Below are 20,614 nucleotides of genomic sequence, written 5' to 3' on the forward strand. Positions count from 1 at the left end.
ATAACAAAGAAAAGTAAAACGTTAACACGTTAACATTTGTTAATTTGTTGTGTGAATTTGCGGGTGCTCTGTCAAGCTGGACAGATTTTAAAAAAAAAGGTTTTCGCATAAATAGGATCTTTGACCAGCGTGAACAATTGGTTTGGAGGTGCAAAAACGCTTCTCTGCACTTTGCAGTTTTGTCTCCAGTGTGAACACAATGTTTGAGCAAATTACTGCTGTGAGAGAACACTTTCCCTCACTGTTCACATGAATAAAGTTCGTCTCCTGTGTGATCGCGTTGGTGTGCCTGTAAACTACAATGTCGAGAGAATGCATTTCCACAGTGTTCACATAATTAAGGTTTCTCTCCAGTGTCAATGCATTTGAGTTTCAGTAAATCACTGTGTTGAGAAAAAGCTTTTTTACACTGTTTGCATGAAAGAAGTTTCTCTCTAGTGTAATAACGTTGGTGTGCCCGTAAACCACTGTGTTGAGAGAATGCTTTTCCACACTGTTCACATGAATGAAGGTTTCTCTCCAGTGTGAACACGTTGGTGTGTCTGTAAATGATGGTGTCGAGAGAATGCTTTTCCACACTGTACACATGAATAGGGTTTCTCTCCAGTGTGATAACGTTTGTGTACCCGTAAAGTACTGTGTTGAGAGAACGCTTTTCCACACTGTTCACATAAATAAGGTTTCTCTCCAGTGTGAATGCGTTTGTGTGTTAGTAAAACACTGTGATGAGAAAATGCTTTTCCACACTGTTCACATGAATGAGGTTTTTCTCCAGTATGAACACGTTGGTGTGTCCGTAAATGGCTGTGTCGAGAGAATACTTTTCCACACTGTTCACATGAATATGGTTTCTCTCCAGTGTGAATGCGTCTGTGTACCCGTAAAGTACTTTGTTGAGAGAATACATTTCCACACTGTTCACATGAATATGGTTTCTCTCCAGTGTGAATGCGTCTGTGTACCTGTAAATGACCAGGATGAGAGAATGCTTTTCCACACTGCTCACATGAATAGGGTTTTTCTCCAGTATGAACACGTTGGTGTGTCCGTAAATGGCTGTGTCGAGAGAATACTTTTCCACACTGTTCACATGAATATGGTTTCTCTCCAGTGTGAATGCGTCTGTGTACCCGTAAAGTACTTTGTTGAGAGAATACATTTCCACACTGTTCACATGAATATGGTTTCTCCCCAGTGTGAATGCGTCTGTGTACCTGTAAATGACCAGGATGAGAGAATGCTTTTCCACACTGCTCACATGAATAGGGTTTCTCTCCAGTGTGAACACGTTGGTGTGCCCGTAAATTACCCTGCCGAGAGAATGCTTTTCCACACTGTTCACATGAATAAGGCTCTGGTGGTGTGGTAAAGGCCTGGCTACATTGCTGACGGAGATACAGCCTTAAAGCTTTTCGTTCTCTGTGTTCCTAAAGTGACAGAAACAGAAAAAGAGAAAATCAGGAGACCGTTCAATGACGAGCATCCTTACAAGTAAGATAACAGTCAGGTAAGACAGGTAAGTTAAGAATTTAACTCCTTAGTGGGAGTCGCAGGGATTGTCATGTTTGTCTTGTTTGTTCTACGTGGGTTTGGATCAAAGTTTAGAGGTTGGTTTGTTGGGACAGCTACATCCGCAGAAAACTAGTTTCTGTAGAAGCTTGGTGTAGTCGATAATCCTTGCAGACACTGTGACCGATCGTTGATCCTGACCAGAAAGAGCTTACATTTGAATGTCAAAAAGATTCAGAATGGATAACGGAAAAAGCAAGCCTGCCATCATCGAGGGTGACTCCAAGTACATTGAGAAATTTTCACCTGGCAGTACTAGATTTTTGAAACTGTGGAAAAAGAAGTACGGGTTTGAGGGCAAACTGATGAACAATCCATGTGAGTAACTAGTTGAGAGATTAAAGGTTGAAGCTCCTAACACTCGCAGAGCTCCAAACAAAGAAAAACACCTGCAATTTTTAGAGGCTGTGAAGTGGCGAGAGCAAGCACTTAAGCGGAGACAGGATATTCAGAAAAAAATAGATATGAAGCGTGAACGGCTTGCCTTGCAGGCAGCTGTTGTGGTGAAACCAGACGAAGAAAGTATCTGTGCTAGTGAAGGTGCGAAGATTAGTGAAGAGAGAAGACAGAAACCAGATTGAAAATCTGAGATAAAAAAAAAATTACTAAAATGCCAGAGAGCAGTAGAAAAACTGGACATTAATGAACCTGCAGGTGCTAGAGCTGATCCCATAGCCAGCCACACCAGAACAACTCACAATGGTAAACTTCACTCCTTAATGTTAGGAGAACCTATTCGTTATCCTTTTTTTGGAACCCCCTAACATAATTGACAGTAATTATGATTGTGATGGGTGCAGTCCAGCACCAAACCCAACCACCCACCCACCCCAGGAGGAGCGAATGCAGAATTCTATCCCCTCGTACAAGAAAACACACATTATGGGGCGACAACAGCCACAGGTGCATTTGATCACAGAGAGACAATTTATGTCTTCAGACCCTGCACAGATGTGTGCAAAAGCTTAGGTGACCCAAAATTAGATGTGGACGCCTTGGTTGATAAACATCGCCAGCTGATTGATTCGTTTGGACTCAACGGCTGGGAAGTTTATCAAACTTTCAGAAAGTATCTGAACCTTAACTGGGGCAGAGTGGAAGGTGACTTTACTGGCAAAGATGCACGCGACACAAATCTACCAGTTAAAGCGGTGCATTGAGAAGCCAATTTGAGAAGGTGCATGAAAACATGAAAAAGTTGTGGAAGAAAACACCTGGCTGTGCTAAAATTGCGCAATGCAGACAAAAAGAGGGTGAAGATGTGTTTGAGTACAGAGCGCGGTTAGAGGAAGTGTTCCGAAACCACAGCAATTTAACCAAGGACACCGCTGATGACTCAGCCTATCAGCAGCAGCTAAAACAAGCGCTGATGGCGGGTTTTCACCACACCATAGCTGACTTCATCCGAAAGCATGATCTAAACCACCGCACAGCTAGTGTCCCCAACACTATGAACTATGCTCACCACGCATCTGAAATCATCAAAAGAAAGAAACAGAAAGGTCAAAGCAGCTGTGTTTGGATTTTTTGGGAGGTCAGATGAAGAGTTCAACACTTTCTATCAGAACTCAGTACGTGAAAAGCAGTTCTACAAGAGAAAGATGGGTGAACAGGAGAAGGGTAGGACGCGCCCCCGAGAAATAGGTAGATGCTACATCTGCGACCAGCCAGGGCACTATGCCAGACAGTGCCCCCGTAGACCTGGGCGCTCAGATAAAGTCTTTAGAAATCCTAGAGAGTTTAACAGACCACCCACACAAAACCCATACATGACCTGATTAGATGTACTGTAGATAGTTAATTGGTAAAGCCAGCAGGTGATGATGCAGAGACACTGGACCTCACACAGTCGGTAGACACCTTTTTGTATACATCAGCTGACCAGCTCCTCACTAGAGACCTCCTTCTTAACGGTACATGACTTACCTTTTTGTGGGATTCAGGAGTTGAAAAACTGTGCTGAGAGATCAAATTACTGGACTCCAGAGTTCTTCCTGGTTCATGTTTGTTAAATCAGCAAATGGACTGGTGACCAAAGGTTCTTTTTCAAAGCCAATTATGATCACTGACCCTAGGACTGGGGAGTCTGGGCGTGCCGAAGTTGTGCTGTGTCCAAAGTGTCCTGTAAACCTGCTAGGTTGTGATTTGATGACACGATTTAAAATCTCTATTGTATAGAGTGTCAGAAGGGAACCTTTACACCTCAGTCTTAAGAGAAGTTTCACATTACCTTGAGATACAAACATTCACCAGGGCCAGATTTTAATTATGACAACCAGATTTTTAGTTTGGGCCCCCAGAGCGTCACTGTAAATGCCATGTACACTGACCGAAAGGACATGACAGGGTGTGCAGTTCAGCTCACCGAGCAGGCACTCAAACCTTTCCAAGTGCAGGGTTCTACCCGTCATGTGTCGGTAACCAAGGCGCCACTCCAACAGTGGACTGACATCGGGGACTTCGTCCTCAGCGCAACACAAATCCCTTCTTGGAAGGACATCGGGGATGGTTGGCTGATTGACGAACCGACACGCTCCATCTATATGAGACCTTCAGGATGGGTGGTTACTACCTCACCCCGTGTCTATTTGGATGTCCCACATGAGAGGGATAATGACTTGCTTCGTGCACACTGCCTGATCCCCTTTTATCACAGATTCCAGATTCTTTTTTGGTCGAAAGGGAAAGCAGATGTAGGATTAATGACCACTGCCACACCAGTGGTGATTAAAGCTAAAACTGATTACCCCCCAGCATACGTCAATATCCGTTGAAACCATATGCATTAACCGGTACAAAACCAGTCATTGATGATATGATAAAAGCAGGCATTATTATAGAATCCCCAGATGCAGTAACACTCCGATTTTTTCAGTTAAGAAAGCAGAGTCAGGGGCATGGAGGATGGTTCAAAATTTAAGAGCAATGAACCAAGCAGTTGAGAGTCGTGCTCAGTGTGTCCCCGATCCCCACACATTACTTAACCTGCTAAAACCAGATAAGCAATGGTTCACAGTTGTGGATTTGAGCAATGCATTCTTTTCCATACCATTAGCTAAAGAATCACAGGGATGGTTTGGGTTCACATAGCAGGGAAGGAAATACACCTACACCAGGTTACCACAGAGATATTGTGACAGCCCTTGTCTTACAGACTTTGAAATGCCAAGCCACAGTCAGTTGTTCTTATTTTAATTGCTTCTGATAGTAAGCAAAACAACGAGATCGCTGCACTTGCATTGTTCCGTCATCTAGCAAAGACGGGGAACAAAGCTTCGCTTTCAAAGTTGCAGTGGGTCAAACAGAAACTGACCTTTCTAGGACATGAACTGTTACCTTGCGGTCGCAGCTTGGCGGTCGACAGAAAAGTGTCTATTTTAGATGCTCCTAAACCAAGCAGATGATGCAGTTTCTAGGTTTGTGCAACTACGGCAGACTATGGTTACCAAGCTATGCACAAATAACACAACCGTTGTTAGATGTGATCTACTCCCAATCTTTGTCTATGAAACAGACTATAGAATGGACTCCTGAAGCTGAAAAAGTTTTCACTTCACTGAAACAAGCTCTTACTAGTGCTACAGTATTGAGATTACCAGATTATTCAAAACCGTTTGTCCAAACAGTTGATTGTAAAGGCCATTTCATGACTTCCATGTTGGCCCAGCAAACAGGAGGCCGCTACAGGCATGTAGCTTATTATTCCAAACGTTTAGACCCTGTTGCCCTGTTGATGCGCTTTTCATCTTGTGTACGAGCAGTGTGTGCAGCTGCACTTGCAGTGCACTGTTCAGCATAAGTGGTGTTGTTTCACACCCTCGAGCGCTAGTACCACACACTGTAGACATGCTGTTGACACAGACCAATTTGACTTTCCTGTCACCTGCACGGCACCTTTCGATTCTGTCAACATTTATGTCACAGTAGCACATCACCATCAAGAGGTGTAACACACTAAACCCTTCTTCACTAATTCCAACACAAGAGGAGGTGGAATAACACAGCTGCGCAGAAACCACTGAACATCAGTGTAAACCGAGGGCAGACCTGAGAGACACAGCTTTGGCAACAGGAGAGGTCTGGTTCGTTGATAGTTCGTGTTCACGGCCATCAACTGGACAGGTCTCTCGGTCATGACCCATGACAGTGTGATTCGCGCAGGAAAACAAAGCAGGACGAGATGTTGATGTAACGATTTATACTGAGAGCCAGTATGAATTTTCTACACTTCACTATTTTGCAGCTCAATGGGCCCGTAGGGAAAGACGACCTCTACTGGCAAGCCAGCGGAGCATGTGGATTTGTTGAAAGACTTGCTAAAAGCCGTGTTATTACCTAAGTCCATTGCTATGTGCAAATGTGCTGCACACACCAAACGGAAAGACCCTGTTTCACAGGGCAACGCTTTCGCAGACAAAATAGCTAAAAGAGGCTGCAGAAGGCAGACATTGTGTTTGGATCTTAACAGCTATTTAACAAAGTCCTAAGGAACCTTTAGAGATCCAGGTGATTAGGATATGCAAAGCCAATCACCGACTTCTGAACAGAAGCGATGGATTAAGCTGGGCGCAGCTTTAATCGATGGATTTTACAAAGTAGATTCCAAACCGGTTTTACCCACGTTGCTGTGTTGAGCCATGGGCCTTGCCATGTCTCTACAGGGGGGATAATGAGAACTTTTTCTCATTTTCCTTTTCCTGAGGCTTCTCACCCTTTTCAGTTCCTACACATGGACTTCATTGAGTTGAACAAATGCAACAACTACAAATACTGTCTTGTGTTGATATGTCCGTTTTCCAAGTAGGTTGAGATCGTGCCAAGCAATGACGCTGATGCACTGACCATTACTGAAGCATTGTGCAAAATCATTATTCCTGTACATGGCATTCCACAGGGCATCTACAGTGATAATGGGCCACATTTTATGAACGAATTGATAAGACAAGATGCCACCCACTTAGGCATCACGTTGAAAAATCATTGTTCTTACCACCCACAGAGTGCAGGGCTGGTAGAACGCACAAAGGGTACAGTTAAACTGAGACTCAAGAAAACTATGGAACAGACTGGGAGGTCCTGGCCAGAGTGCCTGGACCTAGTAAAAATGTGGAATTCTCAATGTGAGAATCACTCCAACGGGGAATGGCTTAACACCTTGTGAGATAATTTATGGTAGACCGTTTATGTTACCTATAATGACTGATGTCAAAGAGAAGAAGGAGAGCCAGACACTAGCAGTGTGGATGGCAAACCTGTTGAAGGAACAAGAGATTGTGAATGCAAATAAGCTGCCAGATGCTGCTTTGTCTCAGCAGGAGGAGAAGATCAAGCCAGATGACCAGATCCTCATCAAGGCCATCAAACGAAAGACCTGGTCAAGTATGTGGTGGAAGGGGCCATACACTGTGGTACTCACTACACCGACGGCTGTAAAGATCAAGGAGAGAGCTACGTGGATCCATCAAAACCACTGCAAGAGAGTGATTCCCCTGGTTGGCACTGAGTAGGGGTTGAAGTCGACCGGTGTCAAAACCTTTGGTCGCCGAAGAAACCAACAGATCCTCACTTACAGCTATGGCGCCAGCGGGTTAGCTCTGGGAAGTGGTCTGTGTCACAATCTTTTTGATTGGTTTGTTTGCTCTCGATGTACTGTGGGGTAGCCAGATGATGAATCTGTTTAGAGTGAAGAGATGGACTGGTACACCAGTGGATGACTGGAACTGGAAGGACCTGGACCCCAACCACAAGCACCCATTCAAGACCAACATGTGGTATCATTATGTCAAGGTGTTAGCTAGAGCGTACGATAACTGTTTTGTGTGTTTTCACATGCCGCATTCATCCTCTCATTTGACACTACACCCATGCCTTACCATGAAAGATTTTACAAAAGGTCTTACAAGGTTTATACAATGATGTGACAATCACATTGAAAACTGATTGAGAGACGTGATACTGATGTTTAATTGTCATTGTAATGACAAACAGGGGGGGACGTTGGAGAAAATATAGAGTTAAAATGATTACATAAAATCAAATACATGTAATTATCAAAGCTTTAGATGTAGTTCTCACTATGCTGCAATAATTGAACTAAAGGGATCATATCGAAATTGTTTTGTCACTATCTAGCAACACACTATGAAACACATACAAGTAAAAATAATAGGAAACTAGGAATGGCTTGATCTGGATATTCATTTGTTTATTCATTCATATGTGAAAACAACTGCTGAAACCAAACAAATCAGTTAAGCAAACAATAGGCACAGAATAAATAAAGAGGAATGTACCTTAGGCTGACACATTCATAACTAAACAACCGCTGTACTGTGGTTTACCTGTGAAATTAATATGATTGCTAATAATAGTGTTAAAGTATGTGCACACACTCAAACACATATTCTAAACATACACATATGCAATATTATATCTCAAAACTTATTAATAGCCATGACATACCTGTACAACATCACAACTACCATGATCAAACATTATTGATATTGTTAAATACCAGTAACACTTCCAGCTAAGTTTAAAAAGCCTGTTTTTCAGCCCAGGTGTATAGTGTCCCACTACAAGGTTAGTAAAGCTGTAGCTTAACATTGTTCACCCAAAGGGTGAGACAGACATTGGTGCATGAACAATGCAACTTGAAAGCAGGAGCTCGGCCACTACACCCAATCAACGAGCAGAGGAAAGAATCCTAGCAGCCAGGGAGCCCAAACAACTTCAGTTCCTGGAGGGCAGGTGTTGCGACGCTGTCTGCCCCATGAGAACCAGGGGCAAAAACTGGGGGGTGTCAGCCTGAGAGAATGGAGCCCAAGGACCAACAGTTGGCTGGGAGGCCACCAGGAGATGCCCCTGCGCCCAGTGTAGGGCTCACCCCCAGTCCGCCACCCCCACAGGAGCGAGGCCTACCGCATCGGCCCGACCATATCCCCTGGCGCCCCCCGGGCCTGCAACACGAGGCCGGAGGTGGTGAGGGTGGACAGAAAAGAGACCACTCAGGCAGCAGATCCACGTATCCCGGGCAGAAAACGGACCCCGCCCACACACCAACCGCACGACACGCACATCAACAGACTACCACAAACAACTAATCAATCATACGTGAACCCATGCACTCCCAACTTCATTCTCACACCCTCGCCATTCGCTTGTTCTCATTCATGGAGAGGGTAGGTCTCTGGCATGCTGCCCATGTAGCCCCAGGCAGAGACCGCAGCACCTCCCGAGGCCCCAATGAAAGAACCCACCCCCTGGCCCTGAATGTATGTGTATGTTGCTAAGTATAAGGGACTTTGGGAGACCGCCAGTTCCTTGGACTTATTTATATTTACACATGCTTTACTATAGCAGGCGTATACTATAGCTTACCACATAAGTGAAAAACATGTAATTTAAATGTTATGTTTTCCTGAATAAAAGTGTACAGTGAAATATGTAATGGTCAAATCTAACTTTATTATCAACCAGAAATTACACCAGGGCTTCAAAGCTGAAAGAAACTGAGTAAGTCGAGAGTCTGGTGAATAAACAAAGAAGCTTTAACGACCTGTCTCTGAGTTGGACACTACGTTTCAGGGACGGAATTCAACCTCTTGAATGACTCCTAATCCTTCTGTAGCTGCTGCGGTGTTCAATGGTCGGACATTACGGTGTTAAAAAAACATGTAAAAGAAAAAACAGACAAGGCATCAAGTCTCTAGGTCCGAAAATGAATAAAATAATGGCCTATTTGACACAAATAAACCTCTATGTGATTGGAGTAGGTTATTTTTAAAGTTGTTTCATTTTATACGATAGTTTGGGGTCAAATTACGATCATTTTAAAGCGACCGTACCGTATTTTTTATTTCCCATCTGGCATCACTGAACAGCATCATCCAGACACAAGCTACAGCTGCTGCAGTCTGAGTCAAAGTCATAAGCTCAGCTGAAAGACACAGTAAACATGATGGGAACACATGCAAACGAAAGATAGACAGATATTTTGGCATCTATAATATTAATGCTCTTTGTATATTAGCAGATATTAACTCAACATCCTGTAGTGGATTAGATTTAATAATTTATTACTTATGCAGAAATATTAATATTTCTTAAAATTGGGGAACCAGATTCTTTAGAACCAGAATCACACTTTAATCTACTTAAACACCAGATTTCAATTTAATGGGTTAAATATTATTTAATTTCTACTTGATAAAAGCAAATCAACCTCCAATGTCATGACACAAAATTTTACAAATTTATACAAAATTTTTATGAATAAAACCCTGGACGTAAAGTGACAAGAACAGTCAACCTTTTGTATTCATGTAATTATTAATTAAAAATTTTAATTATTAATTTAGCAGTAGTTTTGATCACAGGACGGTGAAGCTGAGCCAAGGGTGGTACAGCTGACACTTTAACAGAAGCTGCTTCCTAACACACAAACAGACTAGAAGCAGTTGCTACTAGTGCTGACGACTGTGTGACTGTGGTGGAAATTTTCCAATAAAGAAGTTGATGAGTTGTTTTTTGTGTAATTTATTGTAATAACAAAGAAAAGTAAAACATAATGGGCAAAGCACATCAAAAACCATCTGGGGAGATCAGAACATACACCATGGAGGTAAAGATCACATAATCATCACGTTTCACCTTTTTGTCCCTTTATCTGGCAGAGTGGAATGTCTCTTTAGTCCAATCAAATTGCAGGTACCACTTTATCCCTGTGGAGATGTTTCCATTTTTCCACCTGGTACCACTGGCGTCTCACTATCATATTGAAGGGGCCATAAACGTCTACAGACAAAGAGACCGCTCCTCTAATAATTTCATAATTTCACTTTTCCACATACAGGAGTCTGTCCAACGTTTTCTTTTTTTCAACTTACAGAATGTCTACTTAACATTTAGAGGCCAATTGGTTGTACTATTTTTATTAACAGAAACAACACAAATAAACACAAAGCAGTTAGTTATATACAGCCATGCAACCCTCTCTGCCCAAACTCCTGCTGATTACCTTAACCAGGTGTGTTCAGTCAATGACAAGCTGGAAAAGCCAACTTACACACCTGATCTAGTTAATTAGCAGACAGAGCTTTACGACAAAGAAGTCTTATATCCAAATGCCAAGACCAATCCCGTCCAAGACCAATATCATATGTTTTCTGCATTTCTGCAGTATTGTTCCGATTGTATTGCTACTTGCTTAACTTACTTCAGGAGGGCAGCGCACACAGAAGCAGCACCCTCTTCTCAGTTTTGTTGTACTTCTTACAATGGTAAATGTTGTGGATTACTTTTATTTTAAACGGACCAACAAAAGCCACACTGCCACACACCTCAGCATTTGTATGTATGTGGACTTAATTTCATCTCGGACTGCTTCAAGAACAAGAGTGCTAAAATGCTGGGCTCACATTATTTTGTAGAAATCTATCCCCACATCGCTATAATAACTACATGTCCTATGATGTTTTTAAACAAGCAAACTAAAATATTTCAATCATCTTCTATATTTCACCGTGCCACCCGCCAAACTAACATTAAATGTAGTAACCCATGTGTGTCAAGCTAGTAGCTAGCTATTCTAACGACTTCAGCCAGTCGACTGAGCCATTGTTCCCTTAAAATATGTTGTTGTAGTCAGCTGCAAACACACACCTGTAGGGAAAAAGCAAAAAGCTATCAGCCTTCAAGCAGATACAGGCAGGGAGCGGTAGATCGAGGTTTTGTCCTGTTAAAATGTGCTGCAATTGTTACAGGCCTCCGGCTGGAGTCAGGTGTGTGTCCTGTTTAATACAGAAAAATAATTAAAATAAGAGACTGCTCATGAAAACTATTTTACAGGTGACCGACCCTATTCTGTTATTCTTGCGTTTTGGGACTTTACTCAAGCATGCTGTGACTTTCTAGGCCCCTGAAAGAGCTTGTCTGAATTGATTTGAATGGATTGGTCCACCATTTGGTCACGTTTTTTTTGTAACAAGGCCATAAAATGCAATCGGCCATTATTATCATGTGTTGGTGTTTTTAGGCCAATTGCATAGATTCTAACGAGTTAAATGACGCCCCATTGGCCAGTCAATTCTTGCAAAGATATGCCCGAACAGACACCTTTTTAGACATTCTGGAACATTTATATGATGCGTGAACATTTGGTACTTTGATGTGTGAATTTGTGGGTGCTTTTCCAAGCTGGACAATGTTTTTCGCATAAATAGGATCTTTGGCCAGCGTGAACACTTGGTTTGTTATTGCGGTGCAAAAACTAGCTCTGACTGTCTGGTAAAGGCCTGGCTATATTGCTGACAGAGATACAGCCTTGAAGCTCTTCTTCCTCCGTGTCCCTAAAGTGACAAATACAGAAAACAAGAAAATCTCCATTAGAGAGCACCGTGTTGGAGTACATGTTTGTGTGGTTTCTGAAAGAAAAAGAAATTACAAATCAACCATGAGCACAAAACACCTCATCAAATGTTCCCCATAAAACCGGGCATTACTGATTCACCATGTTAGGCATACCACCGCCACAACATGGTGCCATCACATTACAAAAATTCCTCCAGTTAAATTCTCGTAACTGAGGCAAATACAGGTTTGCTAAATTTGTGTCTGGAACGTATCAATAATATAATAGTAATACCTGATACTTAATATTGGCACGAAGGAAAACTCTACTAGGAATGCAGAGAGCGTGTCAATCAATGCGCTGTAAAACACAGTTTCAAATTGCACAGACAATCTCCGACCAATTCGAATACGATTTATATTATATGCTGAATAGAAACATAAACGTACACAATAAATAATAAGTGATTTACAGCTCAATGGACGCACACAATATATTAACAACGGTTGCATCAAAATTATTTAACGCTCTGGACTAAGAAAACTGTCCTTAGTGACTTCTGCATACAGAGGGGGTCTGAACAGAATGTACCACTCCTAGACGGGGAGAATAGTCCAAGTGGTATTGGCCTTTTTAACACAGCACTTTGAGGAAACAGCCTGGATCACGTAACAACATCAGCTAGGTTTAAGAGGCAGAGAGTGCAGCTTGTGTGGCTGGAGCTTGGGGTGTAGTCCCACCTCTTCACTTCATCAGAATATCCTATTTAAATTATTTCTAAATTTGAAATTAACTATATTTTCTCTTTCCAACAAGCTTAAGGTAACATCACACCATAACACAACAACACATCACAATAAATCCATTATTTAAATAAATGATTACATAAAATCAAATACATGTAGTTATCAAAGCTTTAGATGTAGTTCTGACCCTTCAGCTCCAGGATGAACTGAAGACCACAGCCTGAGTAGACCACCAGACCCACCACCTCCATGCAGCCCCCCTGTGTGTTGTTTGATCCAGAACCTGACTCTGAAGCTGGAGAGGAGGCTGCTGAAATAATCACACCTTAACTGGTGCAATGTGCCTCAAAGGTTTCAGTAGAGGGCTGACTGACCAGTTCCTGTTGCTCACAGCTTTGCTCCACTCTTTTCTAAATATTATCGTCTTATATCTGGTAGCGACTGGTAAGAGTTGCAAAACAATCTTGTAACACTCAAGCATCCTTTCTTTTCTATAAACGTTCTGCTAATCCTGCACTGTTATTTAGTGTTTTCTCTGCTAGCGTAACAGCTAGCTTACTTTCCTCCTATGGCTTCCTCCTTTTCCTCTCCCTCTCGCTCTGTTCGGTGCGTCTTATGTTTAGCTTAGCCTCTGCCTCCTTTAGTGATAAGTTAGTAGTAATTGTATCTATAATAAGTGTACGCTAGTTACAGGTTTTGAGGCGAGGATCTTACACTTAGAGTCTTGGCTTTGCGAAAACAGGCCAGCTAGCCAGGCCCCTTTGGCTGGTACGGAGCCTCCTAGCTTAGCTGCTACCAGTCCCACGACAGGCCCCAGGCAGCTGGGAAATGACTGGGTCACGGCTCGTAGGAAACATAGCTTTAGGCAGGCGCCCACTGTTCACCACCAACCGCTTCATGTTTTAAACAGATTTTCCCCACTCAGCCACTCTGATCATTGGTGACTCCATAGTCCGAAACATGAAGTTAGAGAATCCAGTGGTCATAGTTAAGTGTTTGCCTGGGGCTAGAGCGGGCAACATTGATTCTTATATAAAGAGACTCATGAGACTCATCTCATGTTGGACGAAGCCTCTCTGCTCTATAGTAACATGGCCATGTTGCTTAGTCTCCCTACTCCGTGACAATTCAGAGTGGAGCCCTGAAAGCAGAGTCGCAGTCTAACACGCCTCTCTGCGGGTTCTCTACAGCTCCACCCACTCTTACGTCTTAGTTATCGCATAGAGACTGTGTCTGCTCCCCGACCACCTAAACAGCAGACACTTAAATAAATGGCTAGTTCACCAAAAGAGATGGTAAAGACATTTGATATATTCTTACACGCAGACCCCGTAGGAGTTGCTGTGCTCAACAAAAGCCAAAACAATTGCCACCTTAAAAGAAGTCGAGATGGAAAGACCTGTCAATCATGGCACGGCAGCAGCTTCCTCTGCTACGAGGAAAATGTAAACAAAATGTGAAAGAAGGACAGAGTGTGTGTGACAAAGTAATTGTGAGGCAGTTTCATTTTGACACTGAAGACGACGACCTTGTTTTTAATGCGCAAACTGCAGCGTTAGATAGTGTTTGATTACTTTTGTGGTACACTGCTGTACTTTTTATTTCTTTTTAACCGTGTTGTAGGCGCTTAAGAATTCACGCAATTAAAAGTTACAAAACAATTTTTCTAATATAAGAAATAACTTTATTTCTAATTAAAATCTAGTGGGTGCGGCTTAAACTCTGGTGTGCCCTAGAGTGCGGGATTTACGGCATTAGAAATGTTTTTTGATCTTTCTTAATAAACACTACAGTAATAAGTTTCTGCATCTTAATTTGTTACAGGCATCTAACCTACAGAGGCAGGTGAAACTTATCTTCACACTGATACTAAAGGTTATAGGTTACTGAGTGAGTTCAGAAGCCTGAGGGTTAGAGGATGGAAGCTTTTGCAGGGCCTTTCAGTGGAATGCTTTACTGGAGGTAGGGTAAACAGACCATGTCCTAGGTAGGTAGTAAACTTGGTTATGTTGGTAGATTTGTTTCTGCAGCAAGACAGGTATAGTTGTAGACAGATGATCAAGGAGATGTAGTTATCTTTGTTCTCATCACTATGTGGAAGACTTTGAGCGTAGCAGTTGTCAACCAGATGGAGGCTGCAGGTGTCCTCACCATCACCTCATAACCTCCTGGGCGGAGGTTGGCCCTCAATGCACAACCGCAGAGATGTGTGTAGGTTTCAGTGTAGTACTACACGGGGCGAGCATGGGCATACTCGAGCGAAAGAGTGGGTAAGTATGAAAGAAGGGTGAGGATGGCTCTGGCTGTGCTGCGTGTGGCGCCTAGGCAGTAGTATTGCGGTCCCTGGGTCTCGGCTGTCCCTTCCTGGCTGGGGGTTGTGGGGTGTGGTGGGATGGGTAGCAGAGCCAGTCGGGAACCTGGCTCTGCGGACCCTGGTGCTCTGCTTCCCAACTACATTTCTCCACATTCATCCACTTAGGTCTGCAAGGGGCGTCCTGCTGATGGAGGGACCGGTGCTACTGGGAAGTGGTTCCGTCCCTCCCAAGTGGGATGCTCTGCAGTTTTAATTGCATTAGCCATACACACTCGTCCAGGAATCTAGGGGCTCCTTCCGGGGGGGCCAGTGGACAGAGCCTTCACATTGATGGCTCTGTCTGCTGGACCCCTCGGAGAATTGACTATCTCCCAAAGTTCCTCATACTTAGCCACATACACATACATTTAGGGCCGTGGGTGGGCTCTTTCACTGGGGCCTGGGGCTGAGGCCAGTTGTGGCCTCGCCCACTGGCCCTGGTGGAGAGATCACCACCCAGTTTTAACTGCAAAAAGACATTTATGGTGAGGGGGGGCACTGTCCGGGGGACACACCGTCAGCCAGCGGTCGTGTCACCCACCTTCAGTGCACTTTAGTTCCAGACACTCACGTCCAAGCTGGGTTGCAGGGTTCTGGGGTACCTTTTCCGCTGCCCTCTGCTTCCCCCGGGTTGGGGGAGTTGGGCGGGGCTCAGGAGGAGCTACGGTCCCTGCCTGGGGCCACATGGACGGCAGGCCGGAAACCCCGCACGAATGTGACCAAGCGAATGGTGTGGGTGCGAGAATGTATCTGAGAGTGCATTGGTTCACGTATGATTGACTAGTTTGTTGTGAGAGAGTTTACGGTGTGTGTGTGTGTGTGTGTGTGTGTGTGTGTGTGTGTGTGTGTGTGTGTGTGTGTGTGTGTGTGTGTTGATGTGACGTGTGGGTGGGTGTATGCGTCTGTGTTTGTGTAAGTTTCCCCCACTCTGGGCGCAGGAGCATCTCCTAGCGGGCTCCCTACGGAACGTGGGTCCTCGGGCTCCACTCTTTCAGGCCGACCGTCCCGCCGGGGGGAGTGTTTGCCCCTGGTTCTCATGGGGTGGACAGCGTTGACCCCCGGTGGCCCACTCTGACCTCGGGTGCTGTCTCTGTGGCTGCTTCAGCTCTGCCTGGGGGGCTCTGTGTGGGCGGCTTGGGTCGCAACACCTGCCCTCCTGGACCTGAAGGTGTGTGGGCTCCCTGGCTGCTAGGATTCTTTCCTCTGCTTGTTGGATGGGCGTAGTGGCCGAGCCCCTCACATCACCCTGGCTTCCACAAGTGGCATTGTTCATGCACCAACGTCTGCCTCACCCTTTGGGTGAATAATATTAAGCTACAGCCTTACTAACCTTGTAGTGGGACACTTTCCAAATCCAACTGCAAGTATTACTGATACTTATCACTACCAATATCAATAATGTGTGAATATGGAAATTGTGGTGTTCTATGTCATGACTTTTAATAAGTAGTATGGGCTATGTATAACAATGCACATGTGTATCTATATGATATGTATATGTTTGTATGAGTATGTGCACATACCTTAACACTGTTATTGGTATTAGTATTAATCTCCAAGCTAAACCACAGTACAACGGTTGTTTAGTTATGAATGTGTTAGCCTAAGGTACATCCATCCATCCATCCATCCATTTTCTAAACCGCTTATTCCCTAATGCGGGGTCACGGGGGTGCTGGAGCCTAACCCAGCTGGCTATGGGCGAGAGACAGGGTACACCCTGGACGGGTCGCCAGTCTAAGGTACATCCCTGCTTCTTATTCATTTTGCTCCGATTGTTTACTTAACAGATTTGCTTGGTTTCAGCAGCTGGTTGCACCCCTTACCCCCCACCCTCCCGCATACACACCGTAAAGCAGAATCGACTTAACCTGTCCACCAACACAGCAACATCACACATACTTTGGATTAGCTAAATAAACCATTAAATAAACCATGAATCAAGAAGAGTATATATATTTTATATATACTCCTCTTGTTAAAGCAAAACTGTCCTTCACAAAATGGCACTCATGGTAAGATATGTTGCTTGCTAAACTGCTGGAAAGAACACACAAAAAAATAATAATAATTATTATTAATTAATTAATAATTAATTAATTATTAATAAATTTAAAAAAAGGTAAATCACTAAGGGCATACTACGATGGATTTGCAGCCTACCTTACGATAAAAGCAAACCTAATATTCGCCAGCTACAAAAAAGAAAAGAAACAAGGGAGCGGTGAGTCATTTGAGCAATTTGTGACAGAGCTCAAGCTAAATGTAAAAGACTGTGGTTAGGAAAAAGGTCAGGGAGCGAATTATATCCACCACTAACTCACCTCATGTTGGAGGAAAATCTATTTAGCTAAAGGTTAACACTGGAAGAGGATATTGCCCGCTCTCATGAGCTAGCTCAAGTGTAGTTAAAAGCCATGGCTTGTGACACTCATGAAGTACATGAGTAATAAAATGTCCAATATTTATAACACAACATGTTTTTCAGCAGTGAAGAATCCCTTAAGGTCTGCACAAAGGCAGGACACGGTGTGTTCAGGGTCCGGCCCTCTGGAAAGAAATTCAGGGTATTGAGATCCTGAACAAAAAGACCAGTTTACTACAGTAGAACAGAACTAATCAATGGAACAAAACACCATGACCAGCTGCCTTCTACTGGAATGACAACATACACCAACATACACAACTCTTATATGCTGCACTTACTAACATTCATTTATATCTCGTTAAAGTGCTAAATATTATTGTGTCATTTTTTATTGTCAACTATACGTTTGTGCAATGACAACAAAGATGCATCCATCCGTCTAAAACTTTGTCTTACTGTAACTAGTCAGGTCGCTGTAGCCGCTAACACACAGTTAGCCTCATCTCCATTATTTATACAAAGTTTAATTAGCTGCATTTTAGCTCAAGCCTGTGTTTACTGCAATATGTCTCAGTCTCACGCGCACACTCACACTCACACACACACACACACACACACACACACATGGTCAGTTTCCATTTTCAGAGAACAAAAGCTCCTTTCCTCTGCAGAGCAGCGTCTGTATGTTTCCACACATCCACAGCCTGGTTTTACTTTGTTCTGTCACAACATCCACATCTTTGCATTAGTGTCGCTATGAGCCGCTTTTAGCGGTGAAACAGCACCGACCTGTTGATCTGTGGAACCAGCGTGGTCACGGTCCTGCTGCTCCTCCTCAGCTCCGCTAATGGACCGGTCCTGCTCGGTTAAACTCGGGTCCTGCTGCTCCTCCTTTATTCCACTAATGGACCGGTTTTGCTCAGTTAAACTCGGGTCCTGCTGCTCCGTATCGCTCTGCTTCTGTTCTAGATAGACGTCCACGTCCTCTTCTTTTATTTCCAGTTTGTACTGATCCATTTTAGTCTCGGTTCCTATGATCCAGCAGCTCTCTGCTCTAAGGTAGCAGAACAAAGACAACAGACCTAACAGATTCCCGCCTCCCGAAAGTCTTTTTCTTCTTCGGTGGTGTTCACCTTCTTCTTCTTCTTTAGTGTTTTACGGCGACTCGCATCCTTAAAGTTACACTACCGCCATCTACTGTATCCTACCTCCCTCACACCCTCTTACACGACATGTAAAACGTTAACAGAGCATTCAGTCATCTCTCTGATCCTCCAGCTTCCAACACACTGCTTAAATATACATCTTTCTTTCATACTTCCCTAATGCTCCTCACTATCACTTCCTTACAGGCGTGAGCACGTTTCGATCGCTCTGTCTTAGTCTTGTCTTTTCTGTGTTTTTCCTTACTTTTTACCAACTGCATGTGATTTTCTTTAAATAGTCTTAGTACTTGAGGTGCATCCTCTATTATCGTGTGGTTCGAAAGAATTTTTTGTCCGTTTTATTGCTTGGATTTATGCTTTTCCTCATCTGCAATGCCGGTGCGCAGTAGCAGAACTTTGTTCACACCCGACACCAGCTGATCTCACAAAGATCGGCTGCAAAATATTTGACTACGCTAGAAATGCCAAGCCTCCCTGAAGAAATATTGAGAAAAATGAGGACAGAAGGTGAGAATATTTAAGCTGCATCTCCCTTCGCTGATTATGGGTGGCTTATGCCTTGGCTCAGTTGGAAGAGTGTAGGTTTGGTGAGCAGAAGGGTCAAATCCCCACCAGAGCACCAAGGGTCTCGAGTAACAGTTCACACAAGCTCCCCAGGTGCCCTACATGGCAGCTCACTGTTCCCCCAGGGGATGGGTTAAATGCAGAAGACCCATTTCATTGTTACATTGTAATAACGACCAATAAAAGGTTTCTTCTTTCTTTTTCTTCGTGGAACTGAACATCATGTGTTGATCTTCCAGCTGCTGTTGCAGTTCAGAGTTCACCTGCACAGGGCATCAAACACAAAGGACATGACTGATACTGTGGGGCTGGTTCCAGAAGTGAATTGTGTTCTTTTACCTTATTTAAGCAAATATCAAACTATGGACGTTGTTGTCTAGTTGTCCACAGGCACAAACTCTTCACTTACACTGGTGAACATTAAGAACGCTGACCTGACCCATGGCCTAATGATTCAGATGCAGTTTACATTAAAAGATAGTCCAGTGCAGCGTCCTTGTGCTGAGGAGACTAAGGTTTGTTGCAGAGCAGGGAGCTCTATGGAGAGATGGGATGAGTGGATCAGGAGGCCAGTCAGTCCTGTGGATGCAGCTGGACTCATTACAGGAGGTGGAAGAGAGGAGGACGGTGGCGTAGCTATGGTCCTAACTGGAGAACAGGTCCCTGCAGACTGTTACACACTAAGTTTCTGAAGAAGCCACATCACTGCTCTCCTGCTGTCAGTCTTCCATCACTATTAGAACTGAAAACCAATAGTCACTATAACACACAGCATTATTAAATATTTAACCTGTTGGTTTCGTTTTTATTTATCAACCTTCGGTTTTTGTCATTCCTGCTTGTTATAACTGTGACATGACAGGAAGAACTGGCGCAAGACATGAGGCTAAATGTGGGGATTGCAGACACTCGATGATAAATGTCTGGACCACCTCCTCCAACAGAAATGTATGGACTTCAGGATTTGCTACACTGAGGATCAAAAGCATCTGTTAGGAATTGAGTCTCACCATCACTGTTCATATCATTTCCCACTTTATGTTGTTATTTTCCTGTCTTGTCTGTGCTTCATTTTGTCCAGCCTTACCATTAGTCATGTATTCACCAACTGTGTTCAATTGGTCATTTACCATGTACACAACAAAAATATAAATGCATACAAAATAACCATATTTGTTCTTCTTCGTCTTTTTATTGTTTTTGTCAATCTGTCAATCTGTGATAGTGAGAACTTCTCATTTGCCGAGATAATCCATCCATTATTTAACAGGTGTGCCTTAGACAATGTCAAAATTGTAAATTCATCCTATTATAATGTATAAAATATATTATAAATATATACATTTCAGCAGAGGATTCGTGGCAGCACAATCTTGTTGAGGGATTTAAAATAAAGTCAATTGTCTTAAATAGCACACATGGATTTTGGCTATTTGATGCAATAATGTTTGAAAGATATTTTTTAGCATCGTTAACAGTATTTTGATACGGACGCCA

The 20,614-nt window shown here is 43.4% G+C and overlaps 2 protein-coding genes across 2 annotated transcripts in view; one reads left to right on the plus strand and one right to left on the minus strand.

The window, feature by feature from the left end:
- LOC129603091 (uncharacterized) overlaps nucleotides 1-20,614 on the plus strand; it is a 506,300-nt gene that overhangs the window by 232,149 nt on the left and 253,537 nt on the right. The window lies entirely within an intron of this gene.
- LOC114851370 (zinc finger protein 239-like) lies at nucleotides 364-18,745 on the minus strand. The gene is made up of 2 exons (XM_029143159.3): nucleotides 18,177-18,745; nucleotides 364-1,427 (listed from the first exon to the last, which is right to left on the minus strand). The coding sequence occupies exons 1-2, from the start codon at nucleotides 18,402-18,404 to the stop codon at nucleotides 498-500; spliced, it is 1,158 nt and encodes a 385-aa protein (XP_028998992.1). The 5' UTR covers nucleotides 18,405-18,745; the 3' UTR covers nucleotides 364-497.

Source organism: Betta splendens, chromosome 2, assembly GCF_900634795.4.
Source record: "Betta splendens chromosome 2, fBetSpl5.4, whole genome shotgun sequence".
Lineage (NCBI taxonomy): Eukaryota > Metazoa > Chordata > Actinopteri > Anabantiformes > Osphronemidae > Betta > Betta splendens.